This window comes from Phoca vitulina, unplaced genomic scaffold (assembly GCF_004348235.1).
Source record: "Phoca vitulina isolate PV1807 unplaced genomic scaffold, GSC_HSeal_1.0 scaffold9, whole genome shotgun sequence".
Lineage (NCBI taxonomy): Eukaryota > Metazoa > Chordata > Mammalia > Carnivora > Phocidae > Phoca > Phoca vitulina.
This window is the reverse complement of record NW_022589712.1, coordinates 59840734-59866515: the sequence shown is the minus strand read 5'-3', so window position 1 is coordinate 59866515 and position 25782 is coordinate 59840734. Positions and strand designations below refer to the sequence as shown.

Genomic DNA, 25782 nt, shown 5'->3' with positions numbered 1-25782 from the left:
AAGATGTTTTGAAGTACGGTATAATTAGAAGGATAAGGCTGCTACAGCAATAACAAAAAAGACAAACTATATAAAATTTGATTACCAATTATTTATTTTGTTCTCAACTTTTACCTGATCCCATGAAATGCCCATAATTAGAAAGATTCATCAAAGATTTTCAGGGTACAAGGTTATTATATCAAAAGGGATTTACTCTATCTCACCTTCCTTATCTCTTTATATTACCAACACTGTCATCAGATACTGTACTTTCGTAATAAAATAAACATAGACCCAGAAATCAAAGAACATTGAGAGAAAGCTTCAGGCATTCCAGATAAAATTTTTAAAGCTCTTTTAGATCTCTGTCGTTTCCCTTTAAGCCTAGAATCTGAGTACTCAAAGAGCTGCTGGTTAACTGAATAGACCTGATAGGTTCTATACATACAGGTCTTGCAAGACAGAAAACTGGGTGATCACAGCACCAGAAAAGAAAAAAAAAATTTTTTTTCAACAACTTGGCTAATACTAAGGCTATCTAAAAAGTAATCTTAAGTAGCTCAAATTTTCCTACCATAAAAATGATTCCAATACAAAGATCCTATGATCATCTTTTTTTTTAAACCAAATTTAAAAATATCAAATCAGATATATATTAAAAAGTAATGTACAAGAAATTGTAGGTGAGGGGCGCCTGGGTGGCTCAGTTGTTAGGCGTCTGCCTTCGGCTCAGGTCATGATCCCAGGGTCCTGGGATCAAGCCCCACGCTCAGTGGGAAGCCTGCTTCTCCCTCTCCCATTCCCCCTGCTTGTGTTCCTTCTCTCACTGTGTCTCTCTCTGTCAAATAAATAAAATCTTAAAAAAAGAAAGAAATTGTAGGTGAATATCTTTATAATAGAGTACAAAAGTTTTCAAAGCATGGCCCAAAAGACTAAAAAATCTTTACAGAAAAGATTGATGGATCTAGTAATGAGGACATTAAAAACTTCATTATTGCCAAAAAATAAAACCCCTAAAAACTATAAACAAAGCTAAATATGGGAAAATAGGTATTCTTGTCAATTATGCCCTGTGTATAATCTTTCTGGAAGGCAGCTTAACAACAGTAATCAAAATTTAAGGTGTGTTTCTAAACTGTCCAAAAATTCCAAAAATAAATAAATAAATAACCTACAGAAATAAAGAGCAAGTACAAAGAGATGCAGCTTTCATGGGAGAAAACTGAAAACAGTGACTAGTAAATTTGTTGCCAAGCAATATTAAATGTCTACCTTTTCTTAAAGTTATAAATATTTGTAAATTACCTTGGTTAAACCAAAAGGGGAACACTGGTGATTCTTGAGTTTCCCATGGGCACAGGGAAAATAAACTTATTTTGCAGTTTGCTTATTTAAAGAAAGAGTCTGAAAGAATTATTTTCTCTGATAATTGTCCCCACTGTAGAGATGACAATGAAATTAAGGCACACAGTTTTTAGTGACAGGAGATTCAAACCGAGGCAGTCTGGCTTCATATTCCACAAACTTAACCGTTTTGATCTACTATCTGTCTGGATAACAATGGATTATAAGGTTAATAAGTGTGATAATTTAAGACACTAATGAAATATTAGTGGTGATATGAAAGAAAAGGCCACACTACTCTTTAGCAAAAGCTGGATGTAATCAATCGCTGGATGTCTTTGGTGGGAATTTACACCTTTATTAAAGTTTATAGCAGCCCTTCTCAAAGGGTTCCTGAAAAGAATTAAAGCCCTAATGCCCTAGGCACTCACTGTATGCAGTTAACTTCTCCCTATATATTTGCAAAGGTACTAACTAGTTAGTGCCATCTTTGGGAGAACTGAGAAAATAGTCACTCAGATAATTTCCTGTGTTCTGTAGTTTCAATAGAGAACTCTGGATTTATATCGCTATGGGTAACAATTAGTTGTTTTTTAAATGTCCAACATCTTTTTGTCCCTAACCCCTTTACACATGGAAGTAACTATTTTTAGTGCTTATTTTTGAAAATGCAGATAAATTTATTAGGTGTGTGACTGTCACTTTATAGCAAAACAAAATGTATTCCTTTTTAAAAAAAGTTATAAAGTATTACTTTATATTCAAATTGTTGCTATAAAAGGGCACAATATTTTTTATCCTCAGATATATTATTTCAGATCCCAAACATGCCATTTACTTTTTTTTTTAATGATTTTATTTATTTATTTGACAGACAGAGACACAGCAAGAGAGGGAACACAAGCAGGGGGAGTGAGAGAGGGAGAAGCAGGCTTCCGCAGAGCAGGGAGCCCGATGCGGGGCTCAATCCCAGGACCCTGGGAGCATGACCTGAGCCAAAGGCAGACACTTAACGACTGAGCCACCCAGGCGCCCCGCCCTTTACTTTCTTATTTCAAAAAAAGATACAGCAAACTTATTCCTAATAAAACCAAAAGAACCAACATACCTAGTGTCTTTTTACACCAAAAGCATAAGCTTAATGAATTTAACAGAATATATTTTATGCCCTCTTTAAGCTCTTTGAAAGTGGCATTCCACCAGTATTAATTATGGGCCAAAATTATTCAGAAAACAATGTAGGATTGTCAATCATCCATGTAGTTCACAAAAAGTAAACCAATATTCAATGATATTATTTCACCAGGAATACCTATATTCAGTAAGTATTTGTAGAATATTTACATGACATTTACAAGACTATGACATATTTCATGAGCCTTCAGAAAACAGTGGCCCACTTTCTAATAATACATATTTCTCGGTTTTCACAATAAAGTTTTCTTGCTTTTTTTAAATCTTGTGTTATAGATGACCTTATTATACGGGGATTTTACTTCTTTTTAATTTTCTGGTATGTGTTTGAGGGGAAGGTGTGGATTTTTTTTTTTTTTAAGCAATCCTAGCATCAGATGTGAAATCTACACAGCTGTAAGCATTCCTCTGGGAACCTGCACTGGGGTTTCCTCAACTGCCTAATGCAATTACTTGAGCCAGTCATGTAGCATTAATGTAATTTGCCCATTTCTACAGCTGAAAAGTTTAATCTTTAAAGAGTAAAAAGAAAAAAACTTGCCGGCCCCACACTCCTGTACATTAGAACCAAATAATAATTACCTCACCTGTCTATTCTCCAAATTCCACTAACTCCTAGTTAACCATTAGCCTTAAAAAATCTTCAGTCATATAATAAATTGATACTGCCACATGAATGAGTAGGTATATATACAAAGGCATTTCTAGCCATCTCCATGTTACAGTTAAGTGATCTTCCTAAAATACAAAACTGATTGTCTACTTCTCCACTTAAAATCCATTAGTGGGGGCGCCTGGGTGGCTCAGTTGGTTAAGCGACTGCCTTCGGCTCAGGTCATGATCCTGGAGTGCCGGGATCGAGTCCCACATCGGGCTCCCTGCTCAGCGGGGAGTCTGCTTCTCCCTCTGACCCTCCTCCCTCTCGTGCTCTCTGTCTCTCATTCTCTCTCTTGCAAATAAAATCTTAAAAAAAAAAAAAAAATCCATTAGTGGTTCCTAACTGCCTACAGGATAAACTCTAAACTTACAAGGCCCTTCAATATCTATTCCTACTTACCTCTAGTCTCACCCTCTCACCAGCCCCCAACATCACAAAACTTAACCTACAGCTCTATAGAATTCCCTGATCAAGCTCCTTCATCAATGAGCTATTTCCTCCACCTGAATATACACCCCTTTCCTCTTTGCCTACCTAATTTCTACATATCCTTCAGCTCTTAGCTTAGAAGGCTCTTGCTCTAGGGGCACCTGTGTGGCTCAGTCTGTTAAGTGTCTGACTTCAGCTCAGGTCCTGGGATCAAGCCCCCGCTCAGTGGGGAGTCTTCTTCTCCCTCTCCCTTTGCCCCTCCCCCTGCTCATGCACTCGCAAATGCTCTCTCAAAAAAAAAAAAAAAAAAAGGCTCTGGCTCTAAATAAAAATAGCCAGTCTACATTCGATACTACTCCAAAGTATCTTCATAGTCCCCTGCACTTGCACCATCACAGCACTACCTAAGCAATTATTAAGCAATTAAGTGTGATTTGTCAATTATCCCTCACTTGACCAAAAGATTGAAATGGTAGAAATAGAAATAGATCTGTTTCATTCACTATTATATCTCCAATATCTAGCACAGCATCTGGCACAAGGTAGAAGCACAAGTATATTAAAAGCTGAATGAAGAAATAAGATAATTTTGAGATTAACATTCAAGGCTTTTTTGGTGAAAATGCAACGCTTTTCCTACTTCTTCAGTAAAACTCATCACATGCTAGCTCAGTTCAATTCAGCAATATTTACTGCTTAGCCACACTGAGAATCAAAGAGACTATGAGCCAGGGTATAATCCTCAAGGAACATGCAGTTTTATAAAAAGACATATACTGGGTGATGAACATTAAGGAGGGCACCTGACGTAAGGAGTACTGGGTATTATCTAAGACTGATGAATCACTGACCTCTACCTCTGAAACCAATAATACATTATATGTTAATTAATTGAATTTAAATTTTAAAAATATTTTTAAAAAGACATATATACAGGAAAACTAAACACCACAAAACCATGTGTTCTTAGATTCTAAGGTATGCTGCACATAAGTAGAAAAGATAAGGTAAAAGACTGGGAAAGTGTCCTTGAAATAGGATGTGCTTAGGGCAAATAAGGTTGAAGACAGAAAATACAGACAGAAATGTGCTAGTTCAGCAGTTCTAAAAGTGGATCTGAAGACACCCTCCTCCTTTCCCAGGTCCTTAAGGTCAAACATATTTTCATAGTAAGCCTAGGATATTATTTGCTTTTACTTTCATTCATTCTGTTATATAATGCATTTTCCAGAGACTATACACCATATCATAGACGAATACAGAAGTAGAGAGAATATAATTATTGTTTTTATTAAGCTAGACACTAAAGAGATTTATAAAAATGTAAATGCCACTTATTAAGTTTGTGTTGTTTTACAAAATTGTTATCTTTCCTAAAAACATTGTGTTAACATGTCATGGAAATTATTGCTATTTTTCAGTGATTTAATAAATATTGTAATTTTTTATTTTAATTTCTAACATGATAAATATTGATAGATATAACCTACCTAAGCAAAACTCTTTACGTCCTCACTAATTTTTTTAAGAATCTAAAGGGCTACTGAGACCAAAAGCTGAGATTCACTGAGCTGATGGTATTTACAAATGGATGGGACACTGGCCAAGATTCTCTGTGCAGAGTAGCTAAATTAGATGTATTAGACATGAAACTGCTCAGGCTTTGCGTAACTTAACGACATGTATAAGGTACAGGTACAGGCTTTTCTCAGCAGTTTTCTTAGAGCAAAATATAAAAAGAATCCTTTAAAACCATTCTTATCCTCCCACCTAAAACATAATATAGTTTCATATTCTTTTTGAATTGCCATATTCAGACATTTTTATATTTCTACAGTCTTCACAATTATCATTTAATAGCTGCATAATCATAATCCAGCATTCCTACAAACCTCAATAGCTACTTTCATATCTGATTTTTAGTGTATTTTATAAAAATAAAGCCTCATGCAAGAAAGAATATTGCAGATTACTATCCCAAAAAAACTTACTTCTAGAATGCCAATGGATCTTATTTTAAATCAAACTTGCCTGAGAGATATTGTAGCTTGGAACACAAGGATAATGACATTTTGACCTGGAACTTCTGGAAACCTTGAATTCAGGGCTATGTCTCTCCCTAACTTTGAAGGCTCGACACATACTCAAACTCCCTCAAACACCTGTTTCCCATTATTCCAGGTGCTACCCGTGGTTCCGTAAACACAATTAAGGGTTACACCGGTGCCTCCCACTACCTGAAATCATTGCTTCTCTCATCTCTACCTATCCAAAATTCTTCCTTTAAGGGTCAGCTTGAAAGCCAACTCATTCACGATTCTTTCTCAAGTTCTTTTCAATTGAACATTATAACCTTTTTGAGTATCTATTTTTTTTTTGAAAACTTTATTTATTTGACAGAGAGAGACAGCTAAAGCAGGAATACAAACAGGGGGAGTGGGAGAGGGAGAAGCAGGCCTCCTGCCGAGCAGGGAGCCCGATGCGGGGCTCGATCCCAGGACCCTGGGATCATGACCTGAGCTGAAGGCAGATGCTTAACGAATGAGCCACCCAGGTGCCCCCCTTTTTGAGTATCTAAAGAACTTTGTTTGAACATCACTCAGAATACAACTCTATTCTGCTTATCATTATTCTTTAGGATAGGAACTGTCTAATCAGTCTTTACTCCCTGAAATACCACGGAAAAGAGGGAGGAACTGCTGAGGAAAATGAGGGTCAGATGAACTGTAACCTGCCCCAGGTCAAATAGCCAGTGATTGAAAGAGTCAAATTTGAATGCCCGACCCCACACCGTGACAAAGCCCATGTTCTTTCTACCATATCATTCCATGCTCCCTACCTTATATCCTTTATGATAATAAATTCAAGAAATCTGTAAAAATGGAATGAAATCAGACTGGCTTTATCCTTAACCTCAAGAAACCTCTAAGATGGAAAAAAAAAAATTCAGATAAAATATTTCCTATAATTGTACTTTGGCCACCCCTGGCATCATACCCCTACATATCTTATTGTGGCCAAAAAAGCACATTAAATGTGCAGTTTTCAGGGGCGCCTAGGACTCAGTTGGTTAAGCGACTGCCTTCGGCTCAGGTCATGATCCCAGGGTGCTAGGATCGAGCCCCACATCGGGCTATCTGCTCAGCGGGGAGCCTGCTTCTCCCTCCGACCCTCTCCCCTCTCATGCTGTTTCCCACTCTCTCTTTTTCTCTCTCTCTCTCTCTCAAATAAATAAGTAAATAAGCAAACAAATAAATAAAATCTTTTAAAAAAAGTGCAGTTTTCAGGAGGCAGCATTAAGACCAACAGTATTCCTGAAGTGTTAAATGTCTATCATCACCATATTTTCCTGGTTCTTTATTTGAGCAGAATTGGAGCTATGACTAGTATGCTTGGGACAGAGTAAGGTTTCAATATATGTTTGTTAAATAAATAAATGAGTGAAAAAAATTAATCATTTCTTCTGTCTGGAACCTGTGTTGACCTCCTCCAGTTCCTTTGCCAATTTGTTCGCTATCATTGTCTCGAGCAATAGCTAACAGAAACACTTGTATATTGGGCTATAGAAAATATAGCTGATAGGGGCGCCTGGGTGGCTCAGTCGGTTAAGCGGCTGCCTTCGGCTCAGGTCATGATCCCTGAGTCCTGGGATCGAGCCCCACATCCGGCTCCCTGCTCAGCGGAGAGCCTGCTTCTCCCTCTCTCTCTGCCTGCCTCTCTGCCTACTTGTGCTTTCTCTCTGTCAAATAAATAAATAAAATCTTTAAAAAAAAAAAAAAAGAAAATATAGCTGACAACTAGTATATTTTAATGTAATTTTTCAGTTTCTGAATGCCACCTGCTAAGCAGTTCAATTCTGCACCAAAGGCATTTCAAAATTATCATGTCCATTCACCCTTTCACCTAGTACCAAAACCCCGAGGTGAGTATGGATTCTTCCCACTCTCCCTCACTCACTACATCTAATCCACCCACTTTCCACCAGGGCCTCTACTAGTTTCTCACCCGCCCTACCACAACAACGTCCTCTGACCTTAATGATCTCCTCACCTCAACTCTTAACTCCAACCGTCCATACAGCAATTAGAATAATGTTATTTAAAAAAGATGAAATGACGTTACTCCCCTGCTTAAAACACTTTAATAGCTTCCATTACACTTCCAATAAAATAAAAATTCTTTACCATGGAATTCCTTACAGTATCCTTCATGAACTCCCACACTCATTTTTTTTTTCCCCACTCAGTTCCTCATTTCATTCTACTCTCTCCCAGCAAACCACACTCCAGCTATACTGGCTTTTTTTGATCACTGTGACCACTAGATTATTACCTATCCCTGCAATCTCTTCTTTTCCTTTGCACATATCAGAAGTTTATATATAAATTTTTTTTTGTCTGTCTCTCCCACTATACTGTATACCCCAAAAGAGCAAGATAAAACTGTTCTTTTGTTTTATCACTAATATTGAATAAAGTATAAAACCCAGCATGTGGTAGGCACTTAATATTTCTGAATGAAGAAACTGCTTCCCTATATACTCTTCATTTAGATCAACATGTATTATATATTGTTTATATGTTAGGTAACAACATACATAGTTAATGAAGTATATAATATATAATACATTACTACTGAATAATAACGGATTTGGCCGCCTTTTGTACCAGGTTCCTGAGAAGTAACCCCTAAATCCTGGGATTTCCAGAGGGTCAGGAGTGTCTTTCTTATTCTTGGTGGGCCCCTAGACAGTTTATGCTAATAAGATTACTCAGGATGGCAGCTAGCCATGCCAGAAAGACCAATGTGTGATTAGAGGGTTGAGGTACCGGAGACTGAGTTCAATCACATGGCCAATGAGTCAAGCACTGGTGCCTATTCAATAAAACACCAATTAAAAACTCTGGACACCACAGCTCCAGATAGCTTTCCTGGTTAACAATACTCTGTGTGTATGATAAACATCAACGTGCCGGGAAGGTGATGTATCCTGACCCCACAAGAAGAAGATACAGGAAGCTTCATGTTTGGGACTTTTCTAGTCCTTGCCCAATGTGTATATTCTTTTGGCTGGTCCCGATTTGTATCTTTTTTCTGCTATAGTAAAACTATGATTTTAACTACAGGACTTTCCTGAGTTCTCTGAGTCATTCTAGCAACCTAAGAAGGGTAGTGGGAACCCCTAAATTTATAGCCAGTTTGTCAGAAATGTGGACGGCCTGAAAATGCAGGAGCCTGAGGATGGTGTCTGAAGTGAGGGCAATCTTGTGTGGGACTAAGCAAGCCCTTAATCTGTAAGGTTAGCCTAACTCTAGATGGTTAGCATCAGAACCACACTATGATTACATAACAAAGAATAGATGCCACTTCATAAATACGTGTTGGGCACCGTGCAAGCATTTTTACATACATTATTTCTAAATTTTTAGAACACATTATCTCTAAGCCTCACAATAACCCCACACATTGGAATGATCATCCTAATTTTTAAAGTAAGTAAACTAAGAAGTAAAAGACACACAGACAATAAGTAATTTAAGTGGAGCCTGAATTCAAACTCAGCACTGTTTGACTCAGAAGCCCAAGATCTAGTCACTACCCTCTCTAGCTTCTCATATGAGTTACGTAAATACAACACAAGATAACATCACAAGATTACTACCTAAGAATGCATGGCACTTGTGCAGAAAGGTCTCAGCAAAATCTAAGGTATTATTTATGAATTTACAAACTCTCTATATGAAATATAAAATACCATACGTTAATACAAATTTCTTTGGCAACTGCTTAACTTACTTGTTTGTGTTTTAGAAACATGCTTCTGGAGAAAATCAACTGTTTGGGCCAAAACCTTCTTATTACACTGTGTTGATAATTTTTCATCACATTCATAACACCTGAAAAAATACAAATATGTAAGCAGATATTATGAAAGCATCTTCAATAATGTTGCACACCAGGTAATAAAGTAATAAAGTTGATATTTATCCAGTCTTGTCTTTAAATTGGGGTGGGGTGGGGTGGGGCAAAAAGTATACATGTAGAGTGAGGCATTAGGTAAGTCTAGAGAAATAAGCAGGAGACAGTTCATACAGAGCCTTATCATTCAAATTAAAGTTCTGGTACTTTATCCTAAGTGTAATGGAAAGCCATGAGGAGTTTTTTGAGGGGAGTGATGTGATCCAATCTATATCTTAAAAACATCACTCGGACTAATGTCAGATGGAGGCAATCAGGAATAGAAGGTCAGGGTAGAAGCAGGAGATCTGGAGAAAAATGAACAGATTTATTTTACAGAAATTTCAGGTAGAAACAGAGAAGTATAAAAATAACTGCCATGGAACGAGGGAAGTGGATGAGGGTAAGTCAGTGATTCTCAAACAGGAGGAATTTTGCAACAAAGAATTATCAGCTCAAATGACGACAGTACTGAGATTGAGAAATTCTGGTCTAGAGGAAAGACTTGCTGCAAGTTGGGAATGTTTAAAGTTGGGTGATGGGTACGGAGGATTTCATTATACCATTTTGTCTACTTTTGTTAAAGGATTAAAAATTAAGATAAAAAGGGAAAGAAAGTAAGTGCTAGGTTTCTGGCCTGAATACTTAAGTGATGGAGGTGCCACTTACAGAGACGGGGTAAGTGTTTTGTTTTATTTGGGGCTTAGTTGGGAAGAGAGAGCTCCCAAAGAGATTTTCAAAGCACATTACTTTTTAGAAAATTAGCTTCCACTAAGTTTACTCATTAGTGCATATAGTATTAATAAAGATTTCTTCTATGTATTATCATTACCTGCTTCCTTTAACTTCATAAGATCCAGTGGTCAAATAAAAACATATATTTGAACATATTGAAAGTATAATGTGTTATACCAATACCACCTTACATATTCACAATCTTCTTATAATTAATAAGGGTCCTGAGATTAATGGCTATAAGCTAGGTTTGGATTCTTTTTCTAAATAGCACTCAAAATTCAGTCAAATATTTACTCATACTCAAAATACAAATATTACTCTATCACTTGCATACAGAAATACATAGATACATAGATAAATCTGTGAAGGAAACAAGTCACAGAAAACATTCCCAAAACATCTTTTCTAATAGACCATGACGGAATTCAAACAATGTAGAATTACCAGGTTTACACTATTATAAACCCTCAAAATTTACTGACATAACTATTGCCAAAAATAATAAAAATTGCTCATTTGCAAAATATTGAAATGTCAAGAAATTTTTACTGATGCTGCAATTTAATTTTTACTTGCTATAAAATATATTGTAACTTTAAGAGTACAAAAGGAAAATGTGAATAAAAACCATACAATGGTAGTGAATTGGAGAAAAGAGGACAGCTCAACATAAATTAATTCTACTTGTTTCCATTAGAAATAACCAAAAAAGGGGCATCTGGGTAGCTCAGATGGTTAAGCCTCTGCCTTCAGCTCAGGTCATGATCCCAGGGTCCCGGGATCGAGTCCCGCATCCGGCTCCCTGCTCAGCAGAGAGTCTGCTTCTCCCTCTCCCTCTGAACCTCCCCCTGCTCGTGCTCTGTATCTCTCTGTCTCAAATGAATAAAAAAAATAAAAAACTTAAAAAAAAAAGAAATAACCAAAAACAATTTAATTGAGCATCTACTTGTGGCAAGCACTGTTATAAATACTTTACATGCATTTTCTGGTTTAATTCCTTACAACAACCAAAACAGTATTATCATTTTTAAAAATAAATAGCTCTCTAGAAGTATACTTCCTTTTTACAGATGAGAAACTGGGACATAGGAGGGCTCACAAATCAGTAAGGTAATAAAAGTACAGGGTAAATGTTACACCTTTCAACAAACTTTTGAGTACTTTAAAAGCACTCACCTGAAAAAGTAAAAAGATAAATAAAAGCACTCATCTATGTTAACTCTAAGTGCTAAATCAGTGCCTCTGGTCAGGCATAAGAAGCAGTATGGAACTTGACAATACAAAAGCCCTCATCTAACAGAGGACCAATGAATGGTACCTATGGATTTTTCAAATTCCACCTCTGTGATTCTGAAGAAAGAAGATAAGAAACCACTGTGCTAATAAATATTATCTGTTAAAGCAGCATTAAATCCACTATCAAGCAACACTTTGTTAGCCATAATTTTATCAAATCTACCATATTCCTTTCTTTTTTAGGGTTTCCAAGTTTTTTTTCTAGTTCAAGTTGGCCTTTTCTTTAATCCAAATTAGTAAAGTTTTCTACTGAAGTTGTTAAACTCGTTTTTTAAAGATTTTATTTTTTTCAGAGAGAAAGAATGAGCGCACACACACGCAAGTGGAGGGGAGGGGCAGAGGGAGAGAGAAAAGCAGACTCCTCGCGGAGCAGGGAGCCTGATGCAGGACTCAACCCCAGGACCCAGGACCCAGGACCCTGAGGTCATGACCTGGGCTGAAGGCAGATGCTTAAGTAACTGAGCCACTCAGGTGCCCTAGAAATTGTTAAACTTTTTAAGGTTTAGGAATTAGATGGGAAAAAGAAAATAGCCCCAACCTTTTAAGTTTCTGTAAATGCATGTGACCAGCTTGAAATTTCTTCCTTAGAAAGGAAAAAATTTTACAGACCCCCAAATATGACTTAAATTATTTTCATTATAATATAAATTTAACATTCTACAGACAAAATGATCAATAAATTGATCATCCTTATAGATCTATATATCTATGAAAACACAATTATACAATTAAGCATAAAGTTATAAAATCAATAAAGTTAAAACTAAACACTATTATGCTAGGTAACTTTTTTTGGTTTTTGTGTGGTTTTTTTTTTCTTTGCTTAAATTACATCATGATTCACACCATAATTATGGTCCTAAGAGCTACAACAGAAGTTCTGACACAGACTCACTTGAAATAAGGCTATTCTACCAGGTGCCACTCAACTCTCCCTCCACCTTCCTCTATTACTGTGGTCCTCAAACTGTGGTCCCCAGACCAACAGCATTGGCAATACCTAGGAACTTGTTAGAAATGCAAATTCTTAGGCCCTACCCAAGAACTACTAAATCAGAATCTCTAGGCCAAGGCCCAGCAGTCTATTCTAACAAGCCTTCCTGGTGATTGTGATGGGCCCCATTGTTTGAGACCACTGCTCTATTCAGGCTACAGAGAAATATTTATTGAGCTGCCACACTATGGCATCATCTCCCTCTCCCTTAGCTCCAATGTATCATTTACATAGTAAGCTGTCTCTATGCTTTCCTCATTCTCCCCAATATTATTACTTGGGAACAACACAAACACAAATGCAGCAAGGACCTGACCCGTGCCACGAATTTAAATTATAAGATGATGATCTCTTCTGTAAGTCAAAATATTGTTATATTAATTTTAGATCCCGGAAGCAAAAACACAAAGCTAAAATATTTTTGTCTTAAAGAAAACTTGAAAACCTCTGAAAATTCACTCAAGGAAAACTTGAAAGCTTTTGAAAATTTTAGAAAATTTTTGTTGAAAAAAATACATATATATATTAAAAAAAAAAATTGTTGTAAAACATATGGAAAGCTTTTTGATGGTTTCCATTTATGCCACTGAAGCCGGTGCGCTGTGCTCCTAAGAAACTAGGGAATCAAAAGACTTGTTTTAGTGCCTGGATGTTTACTTTGTAACCAGTGTCTTTATATGTAAAATGAGGGAACTGGACCTGGTTCCCAGCCAGGATTAAGTAGTAGAATCACCCGAGCAGTTTTTACACACTGCATATGCCCAGGCTTACCCTTTCCCCTCCAGGGAATCACCAAACCACCTGACTGCTTGAAGTACCTTCCTTCTCTAGAACTCTGGAATTCTGTATTAGCAAGTTCATTATGAAAAATCAACTACGAAGAATGTTTCTTTATCCTATGAAGAAAATGTTTAAAAAAAAAAAAAGTAGAGGGATGACTAAATTTTTCCTTATTTAAATTTTATATTCATGGGTAATGTTACTTAAAGTATTCCACAGGTTGTGTTCAGGCTAAAAAGCATAAGGGGGGTATAACATCTTTAAATATCTTACTTAGTAAAGCTCAAAGAAAATGATATTTTTTTGTAGTGGACACAAGTAGTAATAAAATCTAACTTACCATATAATCCATGTGCTCAGACTAATTGTAACACAATGAGATTCTGTTCTCCAACTCTTGTAGTGCTTCAGTGAATGTTGGCTTTCTGAGTTTCTACCACATCCCTAAAGATGAACAGAATGCTATTTGTACAATTTACATGTAAGTTTGTTTCAAATTAATCAAAACTTAAATCATACTCATTAAAAAAGTTTTGGTTTTTAATTTCAAACAGGAGGGAAAAGTTTCAGAAAATAATATAGATTCTCATTAAATTTAATTTCTTGCAAAGAGGCTAACTTGCTTTTTGTTATATAGTATTTGCCTAAAACAATCATGAGCTGAGTTCATTTCCCTATTATTTAAAAATGTATACACTCTCTGCCTTGCACACTGTGGGGCACCGAGCATCTTCGCAGACCAGTGCCCTCCTCCTATGCACACATTTTCTAAAATTGTCCACACCTCCACCCAAACCCACTGGCAACTAATGAGACTCAGACCAATCACAGTAATTTCCCTCACCAGGTAAGTAAAGAAATAAGATCCAGTTCTGATCAATGCAACATGAGGGGCAGTCTGCTAGATGTTTCTGGGAAAAGTTTCATATACTTAAAAATTGAAACAAAAACAGGAAAGGGATGTCCTTTTTGCCCTCTTTCTGGCCTTGGGGATGGCTGTATGATATATAATGCATGAAATATCTTCGGCCATAAAAAGCCATGAAATTGAGGGTGGACAAAAGAAAAATGGAAGAAAGCTCAGTTTTCAATGTTCTTTTCATTGAATTAACTAATCCTGATGTGGTCCTACTTACGAACTATGTGAGATAATAAGGATTCCTCTTATTTTAGAAAAATTGTAGACATCAATTAAAATTGATTAAAACATCTTAAATGTTTTTCAAAAAATATTACAGATATCAATAGCTTCTAAGCTGTTAAAAATTATTTTAAAAAAAAGAATCCTTTCATAGAGAGAAAAAAAAATTAATCTAGTAAGATGTAAAAAAACTTGGATCCATTTCGTAAGTAAATACAAATAGGTAAAGGCAGGTCCAGACGTGAGAACTACTGCAAGTAGGTTGGATTCCCTTTCAAAGTATTTCTAAACCACATGTGGTTACTTTCTGAATATAATATTCCTTTTATTTTACCTTAACTAATGTTTCTAAGTTGAGCCTTGGAGAGTTCTATCTAAACATGAATAAATTTATTTTAAGTTCTAAACATTACCAACAGTCCAACTCACAATAAGCATTTAAGAAAAATATTTCAGACAAACTCACATATAAAAATCACGCTTCTCACCTGAAAACCACACTTGAGGCACAACCATATGTCAGAGGGAAGTACTGGCTGCCCATCACAGAATTTTCTTTCTTTTAAACAGTCCGAGCAAACTGACCACACATTCTCAGCTATTGCTTTCTTCACATGATTCACACTGACAGCATGACTTACATGCTGGCAAGTGAAACCTACTGAATAAGACAAAACAAAATGTGAACATTTTCTTTGCTAAGCCAAAGTGCTACCATTAGTAAGCCAAAGTCAATAGCATTAAAATACTGTAACTAAAAAGCAAAGAGATTTGGAAAACAAAACAACTCAAAAGGATACATACTGCATGATTCCATTTATAAAGCATTCGTGAAATAACATAGAGAGTTGGAGAACAGATTTGTGGCTGCCAGGGACTATGGATGGAGAACAGGGAGTGTGGCTATAAACAGGTAACCGTTGGGGTGGTGATGGGACAGTCGGGTATCTCAGTTGTGACGGTTATACAAAACTACACATGTAATAAAAGTGCACAGAGTTATACCCACTCACACAGACACCCACACACGAGGCTTTGCATATCTGGTGAAATTAGAGTAAGCTCTAGGATTGTACTGATGTCATTTTCCTGGTTTTGATATTGTACTATAGAAATACAAGATGTTAAATCAGGAGAGGTTGGGTGAAGACTGAATGGGACCCCCTTGTATATCTCTTTGAACCTTCCTATTAATTCAAAATTAGTTCAAAAATAAAAAGTTTAATAAATAATTTACTGAGCAGCTATTGTGTCAAGCATTTTGAATATATTTTCTTCTCATTAAGATACACACATAAAATCTTTCCACAGAGCCTACCTCTGCTCTGATGCTATTTTCATCATTATTGAGAGAAAGGAGAAAGAGGAACAAACAATATGGCATAATTTACAGGAACAAGATTTCTCCTTACTGAATGTTTCCAAATAACAAATGACGCTGCGTGGTCCTTAATTATCCTTTATAACAGAGTCCCACTGGGTATACTGTGTGGAGACAACTGGCCAAAATCGGCCAGTATGTTTTTATTTCTTCAGATAACTGTGTTCTTCTCCCAAGGACACAATGACACTTCCACTTCTGCCAAATACCTGAACACTTCCACTTCTCCACCTCATCTATCTCAAACACCAAAACTACAACTATCCACCAAAATTAAACAGCAAAGGAAAGACTGAGTAACTTGAAGAGGGAAACACGAGTATGTACATTTCAACTTTCTCCACTTCCCTTCCCAAATGCACAGCACTCCTTTTCACCTATTAGTTAACTAGAGAGAGGCTAAGCATTCGTTCCTTTTCATCCTGAAGCCTAAGTATGTGAGTCCTGACAAGTGACTTATTGTAAAATATAATTTCAATAAAAGTAATGTGTAAATCTGGGGAAAGATTAGGACTTCCAATCTTACACCAAGAGCAAGGTATAAAAATAGACACAAAAGGAGTAATTCCAAAGTCCTATATTTGAAAAGCAAGGACACGTGGGGCACCTGGGTGGCTCAGTCGTTAAGCGTCTGCCTTCGGCTCAGGTCATGGTCCCAGGGTCCTGGGATCTAGGCCCGCATCGGGCTTCCTGCTCAGCGGGGAGTCTGCTTCTCCCTCTGCCACTCCCCCTGCTTGTGTTCCCTCTCGCGCTATATCTTTCTCTGTCAAATAAATAAATAAAACCTTAAAAAAAAAAAAAGAAAAGCAAGGACACATGCCATTAAAGAAAGGGGTGTTCTGGGGAAGACTGATAGATGACCACATAAATACAGGACCTAGAAGTGGGTTACTAGATATCAATGCTTTGAGTTTTTATATTTTAAAATTCTAAGGCGAAAAATCATTCCATACACCTTCTATATCATCTCTGGGGTGGGATTTGGCCAGGAATTCTACAATTCAGACATATAAAACTGAAATTGTTAATGAATTCAGAGATAAGTGAATTCATGATAAAGAGGTCCCAGGAGTCTAACTTAACTCTATTAGCTTTTAAATGCCTCAACCATATATACTTTTTTTTTTTTTTTCAAAGATTTTTATTTATTTGAGAGAGAGAGAATGAGAGAGAGCGAGCACATGAGAGGGGGGAGGGTCAGAGGGAGAAGCAGACTCCCCGCCGAGCAGGGAGCCCGATGCGGGACTCGATCCAGGGACTCCAGGATCATGACCTGAGCCGAAGGCAGTCGCTTAACCAACTGAGCCACCCAGGCGCCCTCAACCATATATACTTTTTATAAGTAAATTTGAAAGTTTGATGTTTTCTTACAAGAGTTAACCAGTGTTTAAATAGTATTCACAATCTTTGGTAGGGGGGGGATGTAAAAAAAAATTCTGTGCTAATAAGATTTCCTCAGTTTTCTGTAATTTGTTTAATCATACAATTGTCTAAATTTCATCTGCCAAATAAGTCCTCTAGGGATTCCTGAATAAAATATATAAATGTATTAAAGTCTATAGTTGTTTCACATTAACAAATCAAAACAATTATTAAAGTCTCCACATTTTTCACTTTAAATATTAAAAAACTTTACAAGGAGGTCTTCCAGTTTGCAAATGATGGTCTAAAATCAACACTTTCCCATTCTCCTCTCAGAAACTGTCCAATGTCAACAAGAATAGAAAACAAAAACACCAAGTTCATTTTCAGGAAAACCAAGAGACAACTGAAGCCCCAAGTCATAAATTCAGTGGAAGAGTCCCACCTCAGCGCAGCAGGGATCAATAGGGGCGCATACAGAAGGAAGCAGAGAGCATACTGCAGCTGTAGATCCCATAGAGAACCCCGCATGCTTTGCAGACACAGAATGAAACCTAAATCTCTGTGCTGCAACAACCCTGGCAGGAGCTCCCCTATCTCCAGTTTTGTTTTAAGAAGCAAAAGAAGGTGGGAGACTAGAATGGAATTAGAGAGTATTATGCTAAGCGAAATAAGTCAATCAGAGAAAGACATGTATCATATGATCTCACTGATATGAGGAATTCTTACTCAGGAAACAAACTGAGGGTTGCTGAGTGGTGGGAGGGTGGGAGGGATGGGGTGGCTGGGTGATAGACACTGGGGAGGGTATGTGCTATGGTGAGCACTATGAATTGTGTAAGACTGATAAATCACAGACCTGTACCTCTGAAACAAATAATATATTATATGTTAAAAAAAAAAAAAAGAAGATAGTAGGAAGGGAAAAATGAAGGGGGGGAAATCGGAGGGGGAGACGAACCACGAGAGACTATGGACTCTGAGATACAAACTGAGGGTTCTGGAGGGGAGGGGGGTGGGGGGATGGGTTAGCCTGGTGATGGGTATTAAAGAGGGCATGTATTGAATAGAGCACTGGGTGTTATACGCAAACAATGAATCATGGAACACTACATCAAATAAATAAATAAATAAATAAATAGAAAAAATATATTAAAAAAAAGAAGAAGCAAAAGAAGGCAATTTCTAATTCACTAAGTGAGAAACAAACAAGCCAAATTTGCCGGAAACAGTCTTGTCTCTAAGGCAGCGAGAAAAGATCCTTCGGGTTCTGAAAAAACCCCAGGGCTGCCTAATCTTGTTGAGTGGAAAGAAGTAAAGGCTAACTGAGCTCACACTCAAAACTCCAGCTGGTCTTGACAATGCTCTGGCCCTCCTTACACAAATATTCTAAAACTAACTGGTCCAAGAAAGGTGACCCTACGTTAAAGAATGAGAAAACAAAGAAAAATCAAAGCCATAAATTCTATCCAATATAAGAAAAAGGAAAAACAAATGGCACAGAAATCACTGCCATGAAATAAAAATACAAAACAGAAGCAAATGCTCCAGCATGAGGTGGCAAAACAGGAGGAAGTGACTGGCAGAGCTCAGGAAAGAAATGGAGGAAAAAATAAATAAAAACCACAAAAAGGATGACAAAACTAAAAAGGGCATATGGTGAAAAAGACACTGCAGAAAACACTGTAAAAGATAAAAAGGAAAAGACCAAGCAAAATGAAAAGGAAGTAGGAGTTTTAGACAATTTGAGAAAAAATAACTAGAAGACAGGCAAGGAAGAGCTAACATAAGAATCATCAGAATCGGGGCGCCTGGGTGGCTCAGTCACTAAGCATCTGCCTTCGGCTCAGGTCATGATCCCAGGGTCCTGGGATCGAGCCCCGCATCAGGCTCCCTGCTCAGCAGGAAGCCTGCTTCTCCCTCTCCCACTCCCCCTGCTTGTGTTCTCTCTCTTGCTGTGTCTCTCTCTGTCAAATAAATAAATAAAATTAAAAAAAAAATCATCAGAATCCCTGAAAAAAATAATTTCAAAGAATAAAACAAATGTTTAAAGATATAATTCAGACTTCCTTCAATACAACAATCTAACTACTCTGAAACACTATCCAAGTTAAAAACACTCAAAAATGGAAATAAAAATTAAAAATGTCTTTTTTTTTTTTTTTTTAAAGATTTTATTTTATTTATTTGACAAACAGAGAGAGAGACAGCGAGAGAGGGAACACAAGCAGGGGGAGTGGGAGAGGGAGAAGCAGGCTCCCGGCCGAGCAGAGAGCCCGATGCGGGGCTTGATCCCAGGACCCTGGGATCATGACCTGAGCTGAAGGCAGACGCTTAACGACTGAGCCACCCAGGTGCCCCTAAAAATGTCTTTTTAAATGGAGAGCTGAACTGGTGAGAAAGGAAGAAAATCCTCAGAAAAGCTGAAACAGAAGGCATGAAGTTCAAGAGAAAAGCAAGCCTGAGGCCAGCAGCTCCCCAGTCATCTTCCAGGCTTAAAGGCCTGGCTTTAACAGGTCATGAGAAATGGAAAACAACAAAAAGATGCCAATTCTAAGTTACTTTATAAACTAAACAAAATCTCAATAAAAACATCAACAGAATGTTTTGGAACTAGACAAGCTGATTTTAAAGTTCATGCAGAAAATAGTGAAAATAAAGAGCAAAGGACTTATTGATTAAAAACATATACGGTTATTTTCCACAACACCATTCAGGACGCCAGATATCACAATTTACCAGCAATGTCGTCTGAAGAGTCTTCATCACAAGGTATAGCAGGTCTTTTCTTCCTTTTGGCTTTCTCAGGCAAAGCTTTGGAAGGTTCTTTCACCCGCATCTGTTATTTACTGAAAAGGTTGGGGGTAGGGGGAAACGAATACACTTTAATCCTCAAAATTAAAATTTTAGGTATTTTACTTAATGTATATTAAAATAGAAATGACTTCCATTTTAGTTGGGCCCTAGTACATCAACAGAAGAAGAGAACATCAGGTGAAACCAAAGAAATCTTGGTTAAACCAATATACAAATGCACATTACATTTGACTTTTACCAACTACTCCCTAGATACATGATGTCCAGGTGGATGAAAAAACGAAAGGTTTGGTCAAGGGAATAAGTGCTGCTTCCGGGTCATGTGCTCCCCTTGCCCTTTCTCCCGTCCCACTAGCTAGGAAACAGTAGAAGCTGGAAAGGCCACAGTGGACCAGGGATGGAAGCCATGTGCCCAGCACAGCAGAGCCAGCCTACCTGCACTGTATGACCTAGCACTGAACAACTGAGAAAGAAATTGTTTTAAGCTACTGCATTTCTTCTGGGGTTTTTCCCCACTTTTTTATTACGAAAAAATTTAAACTTCCACAAAAGTTAAAAGAACATATAATAAACAACCATATACTTACTACCTAGAGTCCACATCTAGAACATTTTGCCCTATTTGTTTTATCTAAATATCAGTGTGTACAGAGAGACATATATACATGTATGTGAGTATATTTGTTTTTGCTGAACAATTTCAAAGTTGCAAAGAGCCTGTATCTTTTTTAAGAATAATCACATCATTATCACATCTAAGAAAATTAACAATAATTCCCTATTCTGATATTCCATCATATTCTAGCCTCTTCAGCTGACCCAAAATTATCTTCCATACTGTTTTTTTAAAAATCAAGATTCAGTCAAGGTTTGCACTTTGTATTGGTTATGTCATGTTAATTGTTAGCATCTTTTAATCCAGAAACTGTTCTTCCCATCTTATACTTTCCTAAGACACTGGCTTTTTTTTTTTTTTTTTAAAGATTTTATTTATTTATTTGACAGAGAGAGAGATAGCGAGAGAGGGAACACAAACAGGGGGAGTGGGAGAGGGCGAAGCAGGCCTCCCGCCGAGCAGGGAGCCCGATGCGGGGCTCGATCCCAGGACCCTGGGATCATGACCTGAGCCGAAGGCAAACGCTTAACGACTGAGCCACCCTGGCGGCCCAAGACACTGGCTTTTTTTAAAAGATCAGGACAGTACATTTGAGTCACCTTAAAGATCTTGTTAAAATGTGGATTTTGATTCAGCAAGTCTGGCACAGGACCTGAGGTTCTGCCTGTCTACCAAGCTCCCACTGGAAAGCCATTGCTGTGAGTCCATAGACCACATGTTTTTTTTGTTTTGTTTTGTTTTTTAAGATTTAGGTTTATTTATTTTAGAGAGAGAGCACACACGAGCAGGGGGAGAAGTAGAGGGAGAGGGAGAGAATCTCAAGCAGAATCCCCACAGAGTGTGGAGTCCAACAGGGGGCTCGATCTCAGGTCCCTGAGATCATGACCCAAGCCGAAACCAAGAGTTGGACGCTCAACCAAATGAGCCACCCAGGTGCTCCCACAGACCACACTTTCAATAGCAACATTGTATAATGTCCCACACTTAATTTGTCTCTTTCTTCAAGGTGTTACTTACCTCTGTCCTTTATATTTTTTTAAAAACCCAAAGTTAATTGTTAAGATTTTAGATAAAAAATTAAGCTTTTTTTTTAAATCACTGTTAAAGTTTAGCCTAAATCCTACCTAATATCATCTGTTCTATGGCTAAGCTACACTGAAATTTTTATGGCTATTTGTTTATTTGCTTTTATTGATCGAGGTGGAAATCTTTCAACTCAATAATAAATTCTGAATCTTGGGGCACCTGGGTGGCTCAGTTGGTTAAGTGGCCAATTCTTGATTTTGGCTGAGGTCATGATCTCAGGGTCATGGGATCCAGCCCCGTATCAGGCTCCACGCTCAGCAGGAAGTCTGAGATTCTCTCCCTCTTCCTCTGCCCCTCCCCGTGCTCATGTACATGCTTTCTCTCTCTAAAATAAATAAATCTTTAAAAATGAATAAATAAATTCTGAATCTTGATTCAGTTATACTATATTCCACATATGGAAGCTTTTTAATTTACCATTTTAAGAGCCATTTCTTTAATTCCAGGGGTCATCACTCTTGAACAGAGCGGCAACAAATTATGGCCTTCAGGGTTAGAGATGCAGGAGGCCTCTGAGTTCTTTGACCACTTCATTTCCGACTGCCTTTTCCCTCCAAACTTCCTCACCCACTTACCCTATAGTTCTACCTTGCAAAATCACTAATTCAAGTATTCTGTTCCCTAATCACAAATTCGAGTTCTTCCAGCTTTGCCTCTACAGCCACTCCTATTCACCTTTAGTGCCCAGGCTGGCAAGAGGCTGCATCTCACCAAGTGCTTCCATGATCACTATAGCAAGGCAGGGAGATGGGGAAGTAGCAAATGGAGTGCTGGTTCTTAAAGCTTCACTTGGAAATGATGTCTGTCATTTTACCAGCCCAAGCAAGTCATATGACACATTTAACCTCAAGTAGACATGGGGGTAAGGGAATGGGATGTGGGGTGTGTACAAAAGAGTGCAACCTTACCATGTACATTGAAAGAACAAAATATGTGTGCACAGCCTTAACGACTACCACATCATCTCCCTAACAAAACCCCAAACCTAAATGAACCCAATTAACCACTTTCTGCATGTCTGTATCCAAACAGGCTGGAGAAAATCTTGTAAGAAAGCAGACTGGATCCACTAAATTCATAATCACAATCTCAACATCAAATGGATCAAGACTTGCCATTATCTACTACACTTCCTGGAAAACGTACTTACCTACTACTCACACACACAGCCATGTGCAACCTTTCTCACTCTTCTAAACCTCTAACTCCTCCATCTCCCTACTTCTCAAAATAGTATCTAGTCTTCTACTTTACTGAGGGAAAAAAGATATAATCAGAAGGCAAATCTGATCTTTCCATCCCCAAACTTACAGACTTACCTCCAACTCTTTCAACTTGATGTCCTGAAAATACAGGCATAACTAAAAGAATCCAGGAAAAATGGCCCAAGAGAAACTGGCCATACCTTTCCCCAGCTTCACAGATAACCTCTTAATAAAGATAGACATCAACACATAGATAGTGCTTGCAGAATTAAAAACAAAAAACAAAAAACCCCAGGTATTTCACCTACAATCTATAAAAGGGCTGTAAAAGACAGAGACTCAAACTCAACTTGGCAATGTAGTCAATTTCCAGTGATTTTTCTGACACATGCACTATATCTAAACATAGAAATAATTTTGGACAGTAACCCACTATTTAGCAACTACTTATCTGTATAGCTTTCTTTTTCTTTCCCTTTTTAAGCAAAAAGAGACAAAATCTAATTACTGGAGCTTCAAGTAGTTTCTATCACCAGTATTGTGTCTGGGGAGTTCCACGACCACCCATGTATTTGGAGATTCACTGGAAGGACTCACAGGATTCAGCATGTGGTTGTACTCATGGCTAACTTGTATTACGGCAATGCAGTATGGACATACAACATGAGCATAATGGAAAAAGACACAAGTGAAGTTTGCAGGAATCCATGTGCAGGCTTCTTTATGTTCTCTTCCGGCCAGACAGGGTCAAACAGAGCACACTCTTTCCCCCAGTAAGGAAAATCCAGCAATGTCTGTGCCCAGGGAAGCTCATTACAGACTCACAGGACCGGGTTTTTCCTGGAGGCTGGTAACTTCAGCATAAACCATAGTGAACAGCATAAACTATACTGTTTCCAGATGCCAAACAAGGTGTAGCCTTGCAAGCAGAACTTTCTAAGGATAGCAGTCTCAGACTTGATATGTTAATTCTTTACAGGACAAATAAATTCTGGCCCTTTTTTTCATGTGGTTTCCCAAACAAAACTTTTCAGTTTTCAACTTCAGTATTACTCTAACATCTGTCTTTTCTCTGCTGTAGGATGTACAACTAAGTTGTTTATTAATGTTTGATTTTTTAAAAAACATGCCATACAAACAAAAGCCCATAGTCTCAAAAAAGAAAAAAAAATTTTGTTTCCCTACCCTTGGACTCTTGGGCAATTATTTTCGGCGTGGGGAGAGGAAGGACACACTCTCCTTTTAGTACCAGACTCAAAAAGATGAACAGCACTTACATACTTTTGCTGTGCATCACGCTCGGCTCTCAGCACTTAAAAGATACTACCTCACGTAATTCTCACAACCACCTTATGAGACAGGTTACTATTACTTCCCCCATTTTACACTTGAAACTGAGACACACAGAGATTAAGTGACTTGCAGAGGTCCCGGACCAGTAAGTGGTGGATGGAGACTTTGACCCCGGCAGCTCTTCTCCAGGGCTCCTAATACTACCCTCCAGTCACTAACAATAGCTTCCCAAGTTTCTCAAGAGAAAATGGGTAGTGAGAAGAGAGCGCGGGAGGGAGGCGGGAAGGGTGTCGGCGGGGAGTGGGGGGGGCAGCGCCTGCTTCCAGATAAAGCGGAGACTCGGGTCCCTCCCTGCGGACCCCTCCCGCCCAAACAACCCCGGTTCCGCCGCCGGCGCCCAATCTGGCCGCACTCACGCGGCCCCCGTTGACCGCCTGGAGCCCCCCGGGATCGGAAAGACGGGGGCGCGTAACAGGCCTCTCTCCAGGCCAGTCCTGCCAGAGGGGGTTGGGGTAGAGGAAGCGAAGACCGAGACACTGCGGCCACCCCTGCACCGCAGTCCGGACTCACCACGCAGGGCAGAGCAGCAGCGTCTACAACTAGAAGAGACTGCGCCTGTGCGGCCGACCTCCCGGTCGGCAGAGGCGAGGCCTCGTGTGCCCGCCCACATCCGGGGTGGGGTTTGAGGCCGTCCCAATGGCGGTGGCGCACCGGAGTGGGGCGTGGACAGGGCGGGGCCAGCTCGCGTCGCGCCTGCGTTCTGTAGGTCTGCAGAGCCCGGTAGGCCAGACTAATCTTAGAATAATAGCAACGGACTCAAGGCTATTGTCCGAATAGTGTCCTGGAGTACGCAACTCAGGTCTTCCCGGAGTCGGGCTTAAGTCCCACTTGTTGGTGAGGGCCTGAAGGGATAGCTTCCGACTTCCCTCTGTCACACTCTTCTGTGCAGTAAAGTCACATCTGACATTTGTCATGTAATCTTGCATTTTTTTCATTATTGGCTTACCTGTCCTCGCTTACTTACTAGACAGGAAATTTCTTTTTTTTTTTTTTTTTTTTTTTAAAGATTTTATTTATTTATTTGAGAGAGAGAGAATGAGAGAGACAGCACACGAGAGGGGGGAGGGTCAGAGGGAGAAGCAGACTCCCTGCCGAGCAGGGAGCCCGATGCGGGACTCGATCCCGGGACTCCAGGATCATGACCTGAGCCGAAGGCAGTCGCTTAACCAACTGAGCCACCCAGGCGCCCTAGACAGGAAATTTCTTGACCTATACCTCTTCGAAGCTCGATTATCCGTTAAAGTGGTCTGCACACTCATATGTTTAGTAAAAATAGTCGGTTTGAAAATATCTTAATGATATTGCAAACATCAACTCTAATTATGGGTAAGTCCTACGAGCTTTGTCATCTTTCACAACTCTTCAGCCAGGAGGCAGGTGGCCTTATGATAGAACCTTGGATTAAGAGTCTAAGATACCAGAGATAAACCAAAAACTCTGATTTTCCA

At 38.5% G+C, this 25782-nt stretch overlaps 1 protein-coding gene across 2 annotated transcripts in view; it reads right to left on the bottom strand.

Annotated features, from left to right (window-relative positions):
• The window catches only part of USP45 (ubiquitin specific peptidase 45), a 72591-nt gene extending 47662 nt beyond the window's left edge, over positions 1–24929 (bottom strand). For both annotated transcript variants that reach the window (XM_032408181.1, XM_032408183.1), the window contains exons 1-5: positions 24845–24929; positions 19997–20106; positions 15003–15175; positions 13714–13817; positions 9404–9504 (exon numbers count right to left, since the gene is read on the bottom strand). In XM_032408181.1, coding sequence (XP_032264072.1) covers positions 9404–9504; positions 13714–13817; positions 15003–15175; positions 19997–20096 — 478 coding nt within the window. In that variant the 5' untranslated portion in view covers positions 20097–20106; positions 24845–24929. The remainder of the gene's footprint in view (positions 1–9403; positions 9505–13713; positions 13818–15002; positions 15176–19996; positions 20107–24844) is intronic.
• Positions 24930–25782: the final 853 nt, after the last annotated feature.